Raw genomic sequence first — 18,880 nt, 5'->3', positions numbered from 1 at the left:
TCTGATCTCTTGTCAGGTGTTCTCCAAACTCATCAGGTATTATAGAAGAAAAATCAGAGCTGTTATATTGGCAAAAGGAGGTTGCAAAAAGTAATGGATAAAAAAGTGCCATTAATCGTGGCCAGTGTGTATTAGAGAAAACCATTTATTTCATAATGAGATTTTACCCCATTTTAAAAAGTTTTTCTTCAATGAAAGGTTATATTTTTGTGATTTTTTTAATAAAAGGATTAACAATGCAGATTTATTTTCACCATATTTATCAAGGGTGCCAATAATTCTGACCACGACTGTATATACACAAATGATTATGTGTGTATGTATGTATGCATATACATAAATATAAGAAATATTCTAAATATCAACAGGAAAATGTAGCGGTAAAAATAGGGGAAACTTTTTTCAAAACATGAAATCTGAAAGAAAAAAATACCCCACCAAGTGACAGATATAATTGGGATAGAAAAGAAACATTTCTATTCAGCCTGCACTTCTATTCAATTCTGTTGGCAGGCTCTGTGAGGAAATCAGCACTTGAAGTGCCTCCGATATGTTACAAAAACATCTGCAGAACAACAAACACTGGTGCATGATTATATGGTGGAAAGAAATGGTGTTATAAAGTATAAAACAAATAAATAAAACTCATGAAGAAAATAAAAAAAATATTCATCACATGACTTTGTACAAAAAAAACCCCCCAATATCACACTGAACCAGTACTGGTTGCTTTGTCTACTATTCACATAGTTGAATTTCTATAATAGTCCTCATATTGGCAAGTGCTGCCAGCTCAAGATCCATCACATGGATCATTCCTCATCATACATGAGTATCACACATGTATAACTGTTTCTCCCTTTTTCTTGCTATTAGTCCATAGTCCAAGTTTTAGATTGACAACCAGACAACATATCATAGCTGGTGAATATGGATGAGAACCAAACCATATCAAAGAGTAAAGGGTAATATACTGTATATATGATCAAAATCTAATTCGATCTCATCTAATGAGATTGCAGATTTACCCACAGAACTAACAGCCAAAATAAACTTCATAAAATAAGATGTGATAGTGGCTACATTTACATGCATAAACAACCTTTTCTTCCCTTTTATTCTGCATATGGAAACTTGAAACTTGTCTGATTAAAGTTATACCCAATATGGCAGTATCATGATAAAGATGACTGCATGAGATTCTTATAAAGAACTGTCTATTCTTATCATTCTATTTGAATTTTAATAGTATAATGGGCGCACTTTATGAAATATATAAAAGTCGAGCTGCTTGGGTTAAGGTGACTTTTCCATACACTAGTAGGCTATTGTTTTTTTGTTTTGTTTTTTGGATATACGTCACAACAGGGAAGAAAAGACTATCGCAACTTCCATTTCATGCTGACTTTAAACATCTATGAAATAACAGATACTAACATTTGAAAAGACATGAGGCTTTTATGTGGCTTATTTGAAATACTGCAAAGTCACAGATAACACAGGAACATGAACTTGCATGTAAATGCAGCCAGAATGACATTTATGGCTAGTTTTGGCCATTGGAAAGACTTCAGCTTGTCTTCAGTGTGCTGGTGCTGTATTGAGACCATAGAGGTCTTGTGGTGATCTGTTCTTGATCATACCCAGAGAAAGTGACTACTGCTGGGCTCTGGACACTGAAGTGGGGCGTCTTTCTGCGAGGAGGTCCACAGGGGTCTGGTGTGCACGGGCTGGTCCCGTCCTCCACTCCTAAGAATCAAACCTCCACTGACTGTATCTGGTTCATTTGGGCGCGCATCATCTGCACACTGTTGAGAATCTTCTTCTGGTGGCCGGCTAGTATGACTCCCACCTTCATAATATCTCTGCGAAGACAGAAAGGGGGCGTAAGAGACATTAACGGCATAGCGTCATCGTCAAAGAATTATCTAAGCAGATACGGCTATCAATCAAATTTACAGTAATACTGTAGGTTTCCGGTGGCTACAACATCTAATCGATATGAATCCAGTAAGCTTTATGGAGGATAGTGAAAACATACTCCATAGTCATTTGAGACACCGCTTCAAAGGTAGTGAGGTCTTCGTTTGCAAAGTTCTCCTTGTACTGGCCCATTTTAATGGCGTCCAGCCATTCATCTACTGTGCTGAAGCTGGAGAAGTCTGGTGTGCTGCGGTCCAGCAGAGGTAGATGTACGCTGCAAAACACAAACAGATTCAATCACTAGGATAGGAACATGTATAACGTGTATTTAAAAAAAGTGTATTCTGCTAAACTAGAAATAAAATATCTCAGATTATTTGACCTAGTTGAAGGAATTAAATTCAGAATTCATAATAACATGTTGTTCAAAAATGTGGAGTCTGTAAGATTTTGAAAGAAATCTTCTCTGTTCACCAAGGCTGTATTTATTTAATTAAAAAATACAGTTAAAAACAGTAATATTGTGAAATATTAGTTTCATTTAAAATAACTGTTTTCTACCTTAATATATTTTAAAATGTAATTTATTCTTGTGATGGCAAAGATGAATTTTCAGCATCATTACTCCAGTCTTCAGTGTCACATGATTATTTCTAATATGCTTATCCGGTGCTCAAGAAACATTTATTATTATATTAAAAACAGTTTTGCAGCTTAATATTTTTTGTGGATTCGTGTATTGTAGTAAATATATGTAGTTAGTTGTTTTTTTTTTTGGTCCAGTTCAGTATCGCAACTTGGACATGTCTGTCTAAAACGTACACAAGCTCTAAAAAGCTGTAAACAAGCTCTTTGCTGTTGAACTGCACACACACTATACACTGAATTCTGAAAAGTCTTGCTCTGTAATGTTTTTTTTTTCCCCATGGGTGCTTTGGTGTGCATACATTTGTTAATCATATTTGGTGTCCTTTTGGAGTCTCCAAGTGTCTTTCTTTTTTTTTTTTTAGACACCATTTACCTTAAAAAAAGCTTGCAGAAAATACAGTTTTGTGAGAATCATCCTTCAATCCTCCTTCAATACTTTGCTGGATATAGCAAATGATGACAAAATAAACACGTTAAACATGATACCCTTTTGATTACGAATTAAACATTTTAATCTATTGACAGCCCTAGTCTAAACCTAACTTAAAATTAATTTAATAAATAGAAAATAAACTTATTTAAATATAAGTTCATACATTTATATATAAATATATATAAAGAGGCATCTCTTTAAGATGCGAATTAGGCCAAATTCATTTCAAAATTCAGAAATTTAAAACTAGATGGCAATTTTCGCCAGTGCTAAGAATACTGAATTTTAATCATTGTTTTCATCTTTTACACAGACTAATGAATTGAATTCAATGCTCAGTGCTTGCTGACCCTTTCAAGCCTGGGTTGACCCCCCAAAAAACTCTTACCCTGAAGAGAGAGGGGTGGTAGCCTTCAGGCTGCCGGGATTACGAATCATCTTATCCAGAGTGTTAACAATCTGACTGAATTTCGGACGGTTGTTTCTGTCCTTTTGCCAGCAGTCCAACATTAGTTGGTGCAGTGCATTCGGACAGTCCATCGGAGGAGGTAACCTATAATCCTGCTCGATTGCATTTATTACCTGTGGGGAAGAGAGCAGAAATGACTGATTCAAGAATACATCTTAAACCTCATAAAATCATACTAAACTAAACATGTTCTTGAATGCACTTCATGATGTTTCATGACATCATGTGTCCACTAGGTGACATCCTTATCCATTTCTTTATGAATGTACAGTAGCCATGACCATGTAATCATACAAGAATTGATTCCATACATCTTGATTGCTCATGTCCCAGTACGGTCGCTCTCCATAGGACATGACCTCCCACATTACGATCCCATAGCTCCACACATCACTTGAGGATGTGAACTTCCTGTATTGAATGGCCTCAGGAGCAGTCCATCGTATTGGAATTTTCCCTCCCTGTGTGGACACTGAATTTAGTTAGGTATTGAACACATAATGCATTAGCATGAAATATTAGGTCATATCAGGCCATATGACCCACTGAACACACACTCACCAGGGCGCTCGTGTATGTAGGATCTGACGTGTCATCTTCCAGAAAGCGAGAAAGCCCAAAGTCAGATACTTTGCAGACTAGATTGCTGTTAACCAGTATGTTGCGGGCAGCCAGATCGCGATGTACGTAGTTCATGTCACAGAGGTATTTCATGCCAGCTGCAATGCCACGCAACATGCCGACCAACTGAATGACAGTGAACTGGCCATCATTTTGCTAAGAGGACATACAGAGAATACAAAAGTACATACATTACTATTAAAAGAAAGTGTATAAGGATACACATATATTTCTTCTGTACATTAATAAAGGAAGGCATTTCTAACATTATAAAATCAGTCTTTCTAGCAAAACATCTTTGTTCTGTGAGCTTGTGTCACAATCTTGTGGAAAAACATCTAGAACTTAGTGCAGCTGTGCCTCTATGCAGACACATCTGGGTCCTGCCCAATGGGATCCTGGGTCCGCTAAAATCAGCAGGAGGACAAGTGTCGTCACACATTGTGAGATAAAAAGCTGAACTGAATAGATTTTTGGAAAATGTAGCCAAAAATATTAGTAAATTTTTTTTCTTTGATTCCATAAATCTAAATGTACAGAATTAAAAAACAAAGGTGGCTTGTAAATAATTAATATAAGGGAAAAAAATGTTGTGTGATAATTGCAGGTAATTTTTTTTATTTATTAAATGGCACGTGCTGCCCAAAAGGTGCACTCATGTTTTTTTCCCCATAGAAAGACACAGCTGAAAAACATCAAATTGATCAAAAGTGACAGTGAAGCCATTTATAATGTTACAAAAGATTTCTATTACAAATTGCACTTGAGCACCAAATCAGCATATATATTAGAATGATTTCTGAAGGAACATGTGACACTGAAGACTGGCGCAATGATGCTGAAAATCAGATTTGTCATCACAGGAATAAATTGCATTTTAAAATAATCTCAGATAACAGTTATTTTAAATGTAATTAAATTAAACGTTTCCTTTTACTGTATTTTAAATTAAATAAATGCAGCCTTGGTGAACATAAGAGACTTCTTTCAAAATCTTACGGAGCCCAAACTTTTGAACAGTAGTGTAAATATTTCTTTTGGGGAAAAAATTCAAAAAGTAAAATCATGTACACTTAAAATGTAATGAAGATACCAGCCATATCAGTGTCCTAAGTAATACAATATATGTTATTCCACATGGAGCGGGTCACATCACAGCCGAATTTTATTGTCACTGGACAATTGAACTTGTGGAATAAATCAATGATGGTTAACTGTGAAAAGAGCATTTTTAAAATGGCAAAACAACTTTTTTTAGCATGATACTGCATCCACACCACTAGCTGTCAAAATTTAACATACAAAATTGAAGTGCACTTTTAGGGTACATTTACACGTTTACTCATGCTTAAAACAGAGAAGTTTTATAGTCAAAACGATCCCCATTCACACGGTTCGGCAAAAACTACTAAAAACGCTGTATTCTGCTGCCAGGCAGTTAGATGCCGATGAAACATTATAGACTGAACATGTAATAGGCATGTGCATGACATCATCATCTTCAGAGATTTGTGTTTTTTTTGCTGTTTACCAGAGACCGTTTTCAAAAACGTGCACTTTGACACCCGTTTTAAAAAGTTTACGCTTTCAAGCACCCAAAACGCCGTTGTCGTGTAAATGAATGGCCAAAACACATAAAAAGCTTTACGTTTTTTGGTTGAAAACAGTGTTGTAATAAACTTACCCGAAGGAAGGAGTCCAGTGATCCGTTCTCCATGAATTCAGTGATGATCATTACTGGAGTGCTCTTGGTCACCACTCCCTCCAGGTGGATGATGTTGGGATGGTCAAACTGCCCCATGATGCTAGCTTCGCTCAGGAAGTCCCGCCGCTGCTTCTCAGTGTATCCTGATTTCAGAGTCTTGATGGCCACCAAAATCTCCCTCTTCCCAGGAAGCCTGAGATTACCGCTACATACCTCTCCAAACTCACCTAGACAGTTAACCCATAAATAGACCAATTGATTACACCTCAGGAGATTTAAATTAGATGAATATAATTAAATTAGCAGCCTGGTTTACTAAAACTTTGTAGCTCCTTTAACAATAATTAAAGGTGCGAACACATCAAGAGCTCTAGGCTTTTTGCTAGATTGTAGCTGCTTTCTAATTAACGGTTGATTTGCTTATATGCATTCGACTAACTAGATGAGATGCAAAGATGTTGGTAAGACTGCAAATCAGCACTCTATGCAATTCAGGCATATTAAAATATTCCTAATTGATGTGAACAGTGGCATTCACCTGCACCAATAACTTGCTCGATTTTCACACCGGTCACGTCTATTTCTTTGGCAAACTCGCGCACTGCCTCATTGGGATCCTCATATGTGAAAGGATCAATGTAGATCTTCATTCCTGGAGACACTTAGAAAGAGAAACAGGAGCTGCAGCAGCAGATGCAACAGAAATATATGGCATATATTGTAATCATTATATTTCGATGATTCTTGATAGATTAGGTGGGACAAACATAATTTGGCTACATAGCAACATTTCTACTTTAAATTCAGATCACCAAAATGTCAACAGAAATGTACAATTTATTTGTATCTTCTTATTTATGCGTAATTACAACACTACATTTATATATTATATTATTATTATGTGTATGTTTTCACACTGTCACAAAATAGTAAATATACATTTTAGAATATTTTCCACTGCTGTAGCCTGTTTTGTTCCATATCTCAAGAATCATTGATGCATAGTTAAATTATTTGAATAATTAAATTTAATGTGATAATATTAAACATCAATACAACATGACACTGGCTCACATGGCGAACAAGCTAAACAATAAAGTGGGAGAATGCAAGCACTTCTCGGAGAGGACATGAAGCACAAATGAATTATGGTTTCTGCATGTGTATGCTGAGTCAACTAGCTTAAGTGCACATTTGACCAACACCATATGGACCCATTCCAACACACTGCAGTTCATAAAGTGCCATTGTGTGGTAAAGATCTTCAAATTGTAAGTAAAGTTGTGCTGTGGTTTCAATGTTTATGTGTGCGGTGCAGGCAGTTTTCATTTAATGATCTTGTTGAGTCTTGTTTTTTTTGTTTTTGTTTTATCAAGTAAATAGTGTAAGCACAAATGAAATATTCCATATATGTCTGAATGGTTTACTCACTGTGGCCGCTGGTGTAATGCTGAATCTTGTCAGTGTATTCAGACTCTGTCCTGTCACTGCCTCTCCTGATGAGACCCAAACAGGAAGAGGAAGTCAGAAGAAAAACTTTCAAGCTCTTTCTCAGTTTATACGAGAAAGAGGAAATAAAACATCTGTTCAGTTTTAATTGATTCCAGATCAGGATAGCTAGATACTTTTATTTAAAGCCATGTCAGCATCTAAGGCTTTTTTCATGGCAAAAATGACACAAATACAAATCCCAGCAAACAAACACGACAAGTCATATTACACAATTATAATTTTTTTATTAACATACCGGTAATCCAAAACCTTTTCAGGCATAATCTTACTAAATACGTCCTAAAGTGAAATAACTTCATAAAAGAGCATTCTACTTGTATTATATCCAGATCATGATTACCAACAGACTCACCGATTGCAGACGATGATGAGCACAACCACAGCGATGAGAAAAACTACACCAGCAGCAGCAGAGCCGATAATGAGGGGCAGTTTCTCCTGCAGGCTGGAGTTATACTCGTCTTCAGGTGTACACATGGCAGACAAAAACCACATCAGTTAGCCAGAGTTTACAATCACAAAAGCCTAACACATTTTTTTAAAATAAATAAAATAAAACAGACCTGCAGGAAACCATGCTTTAACCAAGTACATTTGAGGTTTTCCAACATTGAACATTATGTTGTTCATTTAACATTTGAAATGCAGGGGCATTACTCTAAATGTTGGCTGAGTATCAAGATACACACAAAATATTTGGGCACAGTAAATGTTTTTAAAACAAGTCTCTTATGCTCACCAAGGCTGCATTTATTTGATCAAAAAAATTGTCAAAAACAGTGATATTTTAAAATAATGTAAAAAAAAATAGAAACTTTTCTATTTTAAAATGTAATTTTCAACAGCCATTACTCCATTCTTCGGTGTCACATGATCCTTCAGAAAACATACTAATATGCTGATTTGCTGCTCATGAAACTTTTCTTCTTATTAATGTTGAAAACAGATGTGTTGCTTAATATATTTGAGGAAAATGTGATAAATTTTTTTCCTGGATTCTTTGATTATTTGATTATTTTTTAATTTTTTTTTACAATAAATGTCATGCAAAATTTTATGAATTTAATGCATCCTTTGCTGCCTTTGCTGAATATAAGTAGAAAAAAACTCTTACTGAGGCCAACCTTGCAATGGTAGTGTATATTTTTGCTGCCACATTTTATATGCCATGTGGTGTTGTTGAATTCTTGATTCTGATTGGCTGACAAACATTCTTAAAGGTGCAGCATGCAATCTCCCAGAATTGTTGTTGAACACTGTTGATATTTGAAATCAATCTAAACAAACCCACCCCCTCTCTTTATTGCTCCGCCTCCAAAATTCACCAACACTTTACAGCACCTAACCGCCTCGCTCCGAGCTGGTCTCGGACTCCGTTCGTCGGCATATGAGACTGGCGCGCTAACAAGGACGCTAAACACAGAATCTTCTAGTTTAGCATCACTAGCTGGCCTCTGTTCCACACACAATGCAAGAGTGGATGTCTATTTACCATAACAGAAGCTAAGCAAAACAATGCTTAACGAAAAATAAAGCGAAGATGATAAACGAATGACAAGCAAGAGTTGGTTGTCACCAGCAGCTCCATACAAACAAAACTGTCCCGTAACTATGGCTAACATTACAACAACAGCATTTCTTAGTTCTGTGAAACCGCAAAACCAATGTTTCTCACGTATGGAGCACAAACAATGCAGTCGTCGTCGTCTGTTTTCAGGCCTTCCTGCCTGGGTCTCTCCAGCGCTGGAGAGCTTTTATAACCTTAACCCGGGTCCTAAAGCTCTTGCCTGATCATAACCCTTCATTTTCCAGTGATATTCCACTGAGATTTTCTCTTTTGTATAGTCTCTCATCTCTCTTTCAACAGTCTTCAAATCTCCCCCTTGCTAACTCTCTCTCGTCTTCCATCACACGCCCCCTAATGCTACACAACTTTTCAACAGCATTTTTGAAAAATAGCTTACTGCACCTTTAAGCTGTTAAATCATCTTCAACGATCGTCCTGGCGCCGGCTCTGGACATGCCACAGAATCTTCTAATGCCCACGAAACAAATAAAAGTGCTCCCTGCTGTCAAATGTTTCCATTTTCGTCAGATTAGTATTGTAAATAAACAGCATGCTGCGATGGCTTGACCACTGGCTCATGATTCTGGCTTTGCCATTGGGACAGTTGTCCTCCAACTGACTACGGTTAATGTCATTTTTCAGAGAAAGGAAAGCAGTATTTGCCAGACTGTGGCACCTTATTAACTATTGACAACTTCATTGACTTTTACATTAATAATCAGACTACTATTTAGGAAAGAAAAACAGCAAAATGTTTAGTTTCAAAAGCCTGTTAAAGTCCAATACCTTCAGTCATTGTTTGGAAGAACATCTTCCCACTGAATCGTCCAAAGCCCGCCACTGTTCGGGCCCGCACCTGGAAGACGTAGATGGTCCCCTGCTTCAGGCCACGGATAACTGCTGTATTAGTCTGACTCCGCAGCAGAGACGAGTTCGACTCAGCCGTATACTAGATTTAGACCAAAGATCAGAGATCATCATAAAATAAAAGCCATACAGAAACCTCCATTAACATTTAGAATATTTTTGAAGAAAGTCAATAAATCTAACAATATAATTGAACTAAATTAATTTAAGCTTGTACAAGAACAGAACAGAACAATTACACCCAGAGTAATTGTTTATTGATTTAAAGTTCCCCTCAGTTTACGTAATTTTTTGAGAGAAGAGGATCATGTTCAGTACTTATTACCTTCTCATAATATTGCAGCTCATAGTCCAGAATGACCCCATTGGGCTGGTCTGGCTGGGACCAGGACAATGTGATACTGTCCACAGCTCGGCTGACCTGATGCATAATTGACACAGCAGATGGAGCTGTAGAGAGGATGATGAAACAAAGGAAACAAATGAGAAATATATATAGCTGGATACATAAAGTGTAGGAGTTCATCTGAGAATCTTTTCATGAAAAATGAGCTCATAATAAAGAGTGGTTCTCAATCCTGACAGTGTTTCGATCAGCACACAGGATCGCAGCCAAACCAAGGACACTCCCTAACTTTATAATGACTTTCATTAAGAACATTAAAATTGATACACTCTATGATTTTTAATAGATCTATAAGAAAATTACTTAGATTTTCATGATTAGGTTTAATGAACGATTATGTTCAATATGTTTTATACAATATGTTTGGGGTCAGCAAGATTTTTTTTTAATTAATAATTTTATTTAGCAAGGACACGCATTCAATTGCTCAAAAGTGACAGTCATTTTTTTTTCTAATGTTACAAAAAAATTCAACTTTTAAATAAATGCTGTTATTTTTAACTTTCTATTCAAAATGCTTAAAAAAATGTAATCAGTTTCCTCAGATACATTGAACAGCATCTGTTTTCAACATTGATAATAATAAGAAATGTTCCTTGAGCAGCAAATCAGCATATTGGTATGATTTCTGAAGGATCATGTGACACTGATGACTGTAATGATGCTGAAAATTCATCTTTGCCAACACAGGAATACATTAAATTTTAAAATTCTGTATATTAAAATAGATTGTAAGTTTAAAGTTTAAAGATAAATTGTACTTTAAAATGTAAAATATTTACAATTGTAATAATATTTCACAAACCTTTTTTACTGTATTTTTTTTATTAAATAAATGCAGCCTTGGTGAACATAAGAGACTCATTTAAAATATATATATATTAAAAGATCAAATCAACCCTACGTCTTTGAATTGGTTGTGAATACAGTATCTTCTCAACAGAACCCCTGGAGTATCTTAGATAATAAATGAAGGGAGTTTGGGAGTATTTTTGACATCTGGAATGCGCTGCAACAGCATACACATTTCTGCCTAAGCACAACACCATTTCCACCAAAGATCAGCTATAATGTCTATAGTTCTGGAGCTAGAGCTCACATGCTAACTGGCCTCTGCGTAGCACTCACAGTTCCCTGGCACCCGTGCCGTTTTGGATATAGAGGAGCCATTATATCAACTGCAGCTACAGACTGACTACTAACTGGAAAGAAAGACTCTGGAAGCCCATATAACACTTCATTATCATTTACAAGCCTTAAGAAGCCAAAAGACAAGCGTGAAAGCTGGCAAACACTATGGCTGCTGATAAAACTGCACTCATGGTTTAAAGATCAAACAAATCGCAGTGCCTTAAAGCCAACCGATGCCTTGTACATGAAGTTTGCTCCTGGCATGCTTGCTTGGGTGTGTAGAGAGGAAAGGGATTTTGTTTATATGCCAAATACTGATTCCCCAGACATGCGTGATAAAATATAATAGGTAAGACAATATCTCAGCGTTTTACGAACATAAATGGCACTGATACTCTCTCACATGTGCCATCTCCGTGTAATGATAGCTGTTAAGCCCAAATAAAGATGTTTTATACGTTGTATTTATAGTTGGCATAAAGTTGATGGTTGATTGCTCGGAGAGTTCGAGGCCTCAGGTTGTTATGCGTTCTCTGTTGCCGATCAGAGCTCAGGAATATTAAGCTCACAATGTTGTGTAAAAAATATGTCTTGTGCTATTTAGTTTCCCTGTAAACTTCGATCCTGAGCTTTGATTAAGTGTTTTTCCATGCGCTGGTTTCGATGGGCAGAACAGGCTCTGTGTCTTGATTTACTGCGCTGAATGGTGGGATGGTGTGTGAGGAGGATGGGATTGTTGAGAAGTTGAGCGTGCCGTTGTGTATTTTGGAGAGATTCATCCAAACAACACTAGGAAAGACAGATGTGATTAGACTAGCACTCTAAATAGGAAGACGAACCATTTCAAACAATCACAAAATTCAATTCCTCAGACGCATGTAACTTTTTCACCCCCATAATTTGTAAATAAGCTGATGACAGGACTGCAATTTGGGTCATTATTAAAGACAAGCCAGTCAAATTGTCATCATTTACTCATCTTCACATCTTTTGAAACCAGCATGACTTTCTTCAGTTTAATATATAAAAAAGTGAAATTTAGTGGAATGTTCAAGCTGCTCTTTTTCATACAATGAAACTGTGAATGGTGACCACACGATCCTTCAGAAATCATGCTAATATGCTGATTTGGTGCTTAAGAAACATTTGGTAACACTTCACAATAAGATTTCATTAGTTATCATTAGTTACCTACTGCAGTTAAAATGAACTAAGAATGAACAATACTTCTACAGCATTTATTAATAATCTTATTTACTGTTAATTCTAACATTTACTAATTCATTATTCAAATCAAAAGTTGTTAATGGACTGTGTACTAACATGAACAAACAATGAACAATTTTTATTTTTATTAACTAACATTGCCATTAACAAATGAGACATTATTGTAAAAAGTTACTAAACATTACTTATTATTATACAGGGGAAACTCTAAAAAATTGAATATCGGGCAAAAGTTCATTTATTTCAGTAATATATTATATAGACTCATTACATGCAAAGTGAGACATTTCAAGCCTTCATTTGTTATAATTTTGATGATTATGTAAGCCTTAAAATATTAAAAAAATTCAAACCTTTTGTAACAATGTAAAAGTCTTTTCTCTCACTTTTGAAATCTTATTGACTTTTATTGACTTATTGAATCTTTATCTTATTGACTTATTGAATCTTATCAATTTAACGCATCCTTGCTGAATAAAAGTATGAATTCCTTTAAAAAAGTTTCTTACTGACCATAACCTTTAGATCAGTAATAAAAATAAAACTCCTTGGACTACAATGACAACAACAACAACAAAAATGCTAATATCCTTTGAATCTTGTTTATTCTAAGCACCCATGGTTTGTTTAACACTCTACAATATTCTCTACGCTCTACAAGTTTCTAAAGTTGAAGAAACCCAGAGCATCTGGAGAGAATCCCCCACAGGTATGTGGCTATAAAATAGAGCAAGTCATAATATATGAAAATAAGTTCTCTCGGTTTGATGAGGTGATCGGTTTTCCAAAGAGTCTGCAGTAAGTGGTACTTCATCATTCCGCTGCTCTCTTTGACTGCAATTTATGAGAAATACAAGTAGTACTCTCTCAGTGAAAAACATAAATTCATATGTCCTTGCGGTATTCTGAAGGAGAATAAGAGGAACCGATTACGAGCATTTCCATCTGAAATGGATCTCAGAATCATTATTTTCTCCACAAGAATTTCCACTGTGGCAACTGACAAAGTCATTTCCTTGTTGATCGCAGCTTAAAACAATGTAGACTTGAAAACATTAATGAGAATACCTACAAGCCTAATGTTTCCAAAATGGAGGTTCTTACGGCATCAGGACCATGTATGTGTATATATATATATATATATATATATATATATATATATATATATATACATGGTCTTGACTGTATATATGTATTCTTCAAATTCATTCCCTTAGGGTTAAATATCTAAAATCAAAACAAAAATAAATAATAATAATATTAATTTCCTTTTACTGTTTTATTTCCTTTTGGGACCCTTCCTAACTTGATTCACATTTCATGCATTTTACAAAAGCCATTAGCTTGTACTGTAAGTTTGTCAGAGAAACATTATTAATAAATCCCTGAGCGTGGGAGGACGTTTATAGTTCCTGAGTGCTGTGTAAACCCGTGGCTGTTGAGCTCACGCTTAGGCTCTGGTTGAGCAGCCGGTCCTGGCATTGTCCCCTCTCTCTGTGTTTTGGGGACGCGGGTGGTGTGAGGTGGATTTTTGTCTTTTAATGGCAGCAGTGAAGCAGTAATGTGGACTGACAGGCACACCGGTGGAGCCCCAGCCTCCAGTGATAGGGCCAGCGAGTTCACTGCAGCACAGCCGGGGGCACGGCTCTCATTAAAATGCTCTATTAAACACTATTATGTTCCTTTTGAACTGGCTCTTTTTGACTGACATTTAAAATCCTTGTACAGAGCAATATGATGAGTGTTGTGGACTAGCTTTCAGTCCTCTGATCAAATTGAAGGAACATGAGAAACCGGATCAGGGTGAAGATAAAAAGATGCAAACACATCAGTTTCATGATGAAGTCCTCTAATACTCAAAGCGGCAGGGAAAAACTAAAAACTGGGCAACGTGAATAGTGAGACTCACAGAGATACTAGTGTGTGACTACAGTCTGGTGATGTGCAATACAACATATTTACAAAAGCAGCAGGGATCTAGAGATAACACTAGACAAATGTAGATCAAAAGATTATTTTGGATCAATAGTTTAAGGATTTTCAAATTTGTATCTTGAGGACCCTCAGGGGGCTGAAAGTAAAAAAAGGTAAAAAATAAAAATAATAATAATAATATATATATATATATATATATATATATATATATATATATATATATATATATATATAAATTAATTAAATAAACAAACATGTACCAAATTTTTATAGTATTACTGTTTCAAACTAAATACTATTGGATATATTATATGGAATATAATAATATAATAAATCATATTATATATTTTCCAGATAATATTTTGCACATATTTATACATACCGGTATATATAGTACACATTTATATATAGTATGATATTATCATTTCCATAATATATTATATATATATATATATATATATATATATATATATATATATATATATATATATATATATATATATATATATATATATACATACATACATACAGGTGAAACTCGAAACTTTTTAATATCAATTCAATATTAAATTAAATTCAATTATTTCAGTAATTCAACTTAAAAGGTGAAACTTATATACCGGTATTATATAGACTCTTTACATGCAAAGTGATATATTTTAAGCCTTCATTTGTTATAATTTTGATGATTATGGCTTACAGCTTATGAAAACCCCAAACTCAAAATTAGAATATTGTGAAAAGGTTTACATAAGCTGTAAGCCATAATCATCAAAATTATAACAAATAAAGGCTTGAAATATTTCACTTTGCATGTAATGAGTCTATATAATCTATTAGTTTCACCTTTTAAGTTGAATTACTGATATGAATGAAATACCGCTGCTGCTGCCTGCCGCTACTCAGTGTATTTTATCCGTATACTAGTTTCCAAAAAAGCAAAATAGCAGGGGAAAAAAAGGTTTAAAAAAAAAGCTCCAGAAATTCAAGGTCAAATTCAGCCCACAGCAAGTTGAAAACATTTCGACTATGAACATCATCTGCGATGTAACCGGAGTTTACTGCTGTCTTACCAGCCTGGTTTGTGGTGATGTTGACAGCGGTGAACTGAGGCGAGTAGGGACTCTGGTCAGACACTCCATTCACAGCCTGGATCTCGAAAGTGTACTGCGTGTGGGCCAGCAGGTCACTGATATGGACCCGTGGATCGGTCAGGCCCAGTTGGCGAGGCACGAACTGCACGTTGTCACCACAGCGAGTGCATGAGCCTCGACCCGAACCGCAGCTCTTGCAGATGATGTTGTAGACCACATCCTGCCGACCTCCGCTCTCCTTCGGCGGGTCCCACTCCAGCCCCAGGGAGGTCTCGTTCACGCTAGAAATCACTCTATGGGGCGCAGACGGAACCGCTGTGGAAAGAGAAACACACTGCCTCATCAGCAGGTCCGTGTCTTATCGGGACATGAGTTTAATTCTTGGATTACGTGGTGTAATGTGCAGGAAAAAGTATGTGAACCCTTTGAAATTTGATCTGATCATCAAGTCGCAACAATAGCAACGTAAAGTCCCCCTAAATTAGGCCTGTATGATGTAAAGTAACTTTACATGTCCTGTCCCATGTCCCCCCCCCCCCCTCCCCTCATAATCTGCTGGGTTGCTGACTTAAGCACATTCTAACTGCTTCGTCTTATGTCTTTATGATCTGATTTCCCCTTATTCACAGGCCTATTATCATCGTTCCTTTAAAAAAGAAACTGGATCAAAGTAATCTCCGCTTTCTAACAAGCCACATTAAAGTAACAATTTCATAATGGGTAATGACAAGAGATGAAAAGAGAAGTGGTTCATTGTAATGTAAAACAAGAGTTAAAGAGAAGAATGTTCTCCTCCCTCTATTCTGGACACAGTGCAGCCGTTCAGATTACTGACAGCGTAGAGCACTACTCCACTATTCACACAGGCTCACCCTTCCCAAAAGAACAGAGCATTATGCAAATCTCGACGGGTCAATCTCGCTGCTCGGCGGGTACAGCAGCGAATGAATGTTCAGTGAGTTACGCACACATTTTCATTGGCTGCACTTAACTGAAGGTTTAAAAAGGGCAACCGCATACAAAAATGAAAAGACAAAAGACTGCCTATAAGCTCAAGCAAGTCTCCTGTGCTGAAGTTATTCTTCTGAGTAGGGATGTCAAAATGACCGGTACTGTGTGAATGAAGTTGATACTAAAATAAAGTAGTATTTTGCAATAGCAGTCTTTTTACAGTATAAACTCAATTCAGTTCTCGAGGGCTGTCGGGCTGATTAAAAGCATAAAACTGCTTATAAATATGTGTATTTGAACCAGTGCAATATGTCTTGCAAATGCAATGCAAACTGTAGTTTAATAAACCTGCCACTGGCTATTATATCATTAATACACATCAAATGGCAATCATAATAATATATAATAAAATTAATAATTACAACAATAATAATAATAATTGTTATTATTAATATTATTATTATTATATCCAATCACATTATTATATAAGCATTATATATAATAATTATTATAAATAAAACTATGGTTGTTAATATTAATAAACAACAACAACAACAACAATAATGATCTTTATTACTTGATATGCATGCACCAATAATAAAATGATGCATGACTGACAAGTCAATAATTATTTTTATCTTATGATAATCAATAAATGATTCAAATTCAATATTATTCTGTCTAAAAATATATATAAAATAAAACACTAAAAACTCAAATCAATCCATTTAAATGCTATAATTGAATCACAACATACAGTATCAAAAACTAGATTTGCAATATATTGTTATTAAATTACTATTTTTAAATAATTAACTTCAACTGAAAGTTAGATGATAGCAAAAGTAAACTAAAAAAATAAAAATATTTAAAAATCTGTAATATTGGCCAGTAACTAATATGATATACTGATATATCAGGCATCCTTATGTATTACCATCTGTACTGGGAAAATCCTATTTCTGAGTGCTTTGTAGATCAAAGCCTGTCTGATTTTCCAAAAAGAAAGTTAAAATCACTGTAAATGACATAAAATAGCATAAGAGAATGACATACTGGTGCATGGCATCTGTAGAGGGTCAGAGTCGGTACGGTAGTATCCGCTGCGGCAGATACAATTGGTGGCGCCCTCGTTGGTGGTGCGGCTGTTGATGGGACACTGGAGACATTGCAGGTCCCCTTGAGAGGCTTTAAAGGACCCAGATGGACAGGCTGCATTAAGAAAGGTAGAGAAAGTTTAGTGAATAGCAAATCAGAATAAACAAGTAAATAATTTAGGGATCGAAGTTCATTTTTGTTCCTTTGAAGATCTATCACGCATACATAAATATCTGGAGCTCCCCACGAGCACATTTTCTTATAAAACAGCCATCTTTATATTTCTGTTTGGAATCGAAGAGAAACATAGGAAGGAAGTGAAAGCCGTCTGATGGGCCTCCAGTGCAGTTTTGAAGCTTTATCTCGCACTGATAATCTTTTGTTTGGCACACAAAGAGCCGAATGGCACTCAGATATATCTGTGGAATAAACTAACAAAGACCTTGTTAAATCACGGCACAGCTTTTCCCTGCTGACTAGTCTTACTGAAAACAAAATGCAAATGCGCTTGTGCTATTCAGAACTAATTCTTTTTTAAATTAAGAATTTAATTACGTTTTTTGAAAGCTTTCTTTTCCTTCGGTCTGAACAGGATATTTAGGCAATGGTTATTCTTCAACTGCTTCAGCAAGAATCTGTGTTGCTGAAAAGAGATGTTTACATGATAATGCATATACTGTACAATTCATAAACAGACCAACTCTTAAACTTTTAAATCCCACCATTGAAATAAAAAATAACAGCGGTAGAGGAACAACAGCAGTTTCATCATCATATAATATTTGTAGCGTATTATATTGATGTCATGTTGTATTTATTTGAAACCTATAGAGTTTTTAATTTATCTTCCAGGGCATCTCAGTCTATATAATCAACTTATATTATATATTCAGTTTCCCCAATTTCTGAGTAAAATCAAATGCAAATAACATTGCATAAATACTTTTCTTCTGATTTTAATATGTACACGTGAATTTACAGAAACAAGTTAAATTATTTAATGAAATATTTTGGCATTTCATTATATTATTCCCCACACTGAAATCAAAAACCATAAAATGTAATTACACATGTGTTTTATGGGCATAACTCCAGCTTGTTAGCTAATGTGACAAGCTGCCCGCATTGAGAGTATGACGAGGAGCAGATAGTGCGTGAAGTTATTGTTATGACAACCATACAAGCAAACTGATTTCCTGAAAGTATTATTTGCTGCTCAAGAAACATAGCTTATTAATACCAGTGTTGAAAACACCTGTGCTGCTTAATACTTTTGTGGAAACTATGGTACCT

General features: G+C 35.6%; 1 protein-coding gene across 2 annotated transcripts in view; it reads right to left on the bottom strand.

Moving 5' to 3' along the window:
- Nucleotides 1-220: 220 nt before the first annotated feature.
- Nucleotides 221-18,880, bottom strand: part of ephb2a (eph receptor B2a) — a 59,174-nt gene continuing 40,514 nt past the window's right edge. Inside the window, exons 4-16 of one of the 2 annotated variants that reach the window (XM_079589256.1) lie at nucleotides 17,546-17,701; nucleotides 15,518-15,853; nucleotides 10,071-10,195; nucleotides 9,665-9,827; nucleotides 7,664-7,772; nucleotides 7,231-7,295; nucleotides 6,338-6,460; nucleotides 5,779-6,026; nucleotides 4,035-4,250; nucleotides 3,785-3,934; nucleotides 3,393-3,586; nucleotides 2,042-2,197; nucleotides 221-1,865 (exon numbers count right to left, since the gene is read on the bottom strand). In XM_079589256.1, the coding sequence (XP_079445382.1) occupies nucleotides 1,757-1,865; nucleotides 2,042-2,197; nucleotides 3,393-3,586; nucleotides 3,785-3,934; nucleotides 4,035-4,250; nucleotides 5,779-6,026; nucleotides 6,338-6,460; nucleotides 7,231-7,295; nucleotides 7,664-7,772; nucleotides 9,665-9,827; nucleotides 10,071-10,195; nucleotides 15,518-15,853; nucleotides 17,546-17,701 (2,150 nt within the window). In that variant the 3' untranslated portion in view covers nucleotides 221-1,756. The remainder of the gene's footprint in view (nucleotides 1,866-2,041; nucleotides 2,198-3,392; nucleotides 3,587-3,784; nucleotides 3,935-4,034; nucleotides 4,251-5,778; nucleotides 6,027-6,337; nucleotides 6,461-7,230; nucleotides 7,296-7,663; nucleotides 7,773-9,664; nucleotides 9,828-10,070; nucleotides 10,196-15,517; nucleotides 15,854-17,545; nucleotides 17,702-18,880) is intronic. The other variant, XM_079589255.1, reaches the window with a different exon arrangement.

Source organism: Phoxinus phoxinus (genome assembly GCF_949152265.1).
Source record: "Phoxinus phoxinus genome assembly, chromosome: 18".
NCBI classification, from domain to species: domain Eukaryota; kingdom Metazoa; phylum Chordata; class Actinopteri; order Cypriniformes; family Leuciscidae; genus Phoxinus; species Phoxinus phoxinus.
This window is presented reverse-complemented; position numbering and strand designations above follow the sequence as displayed.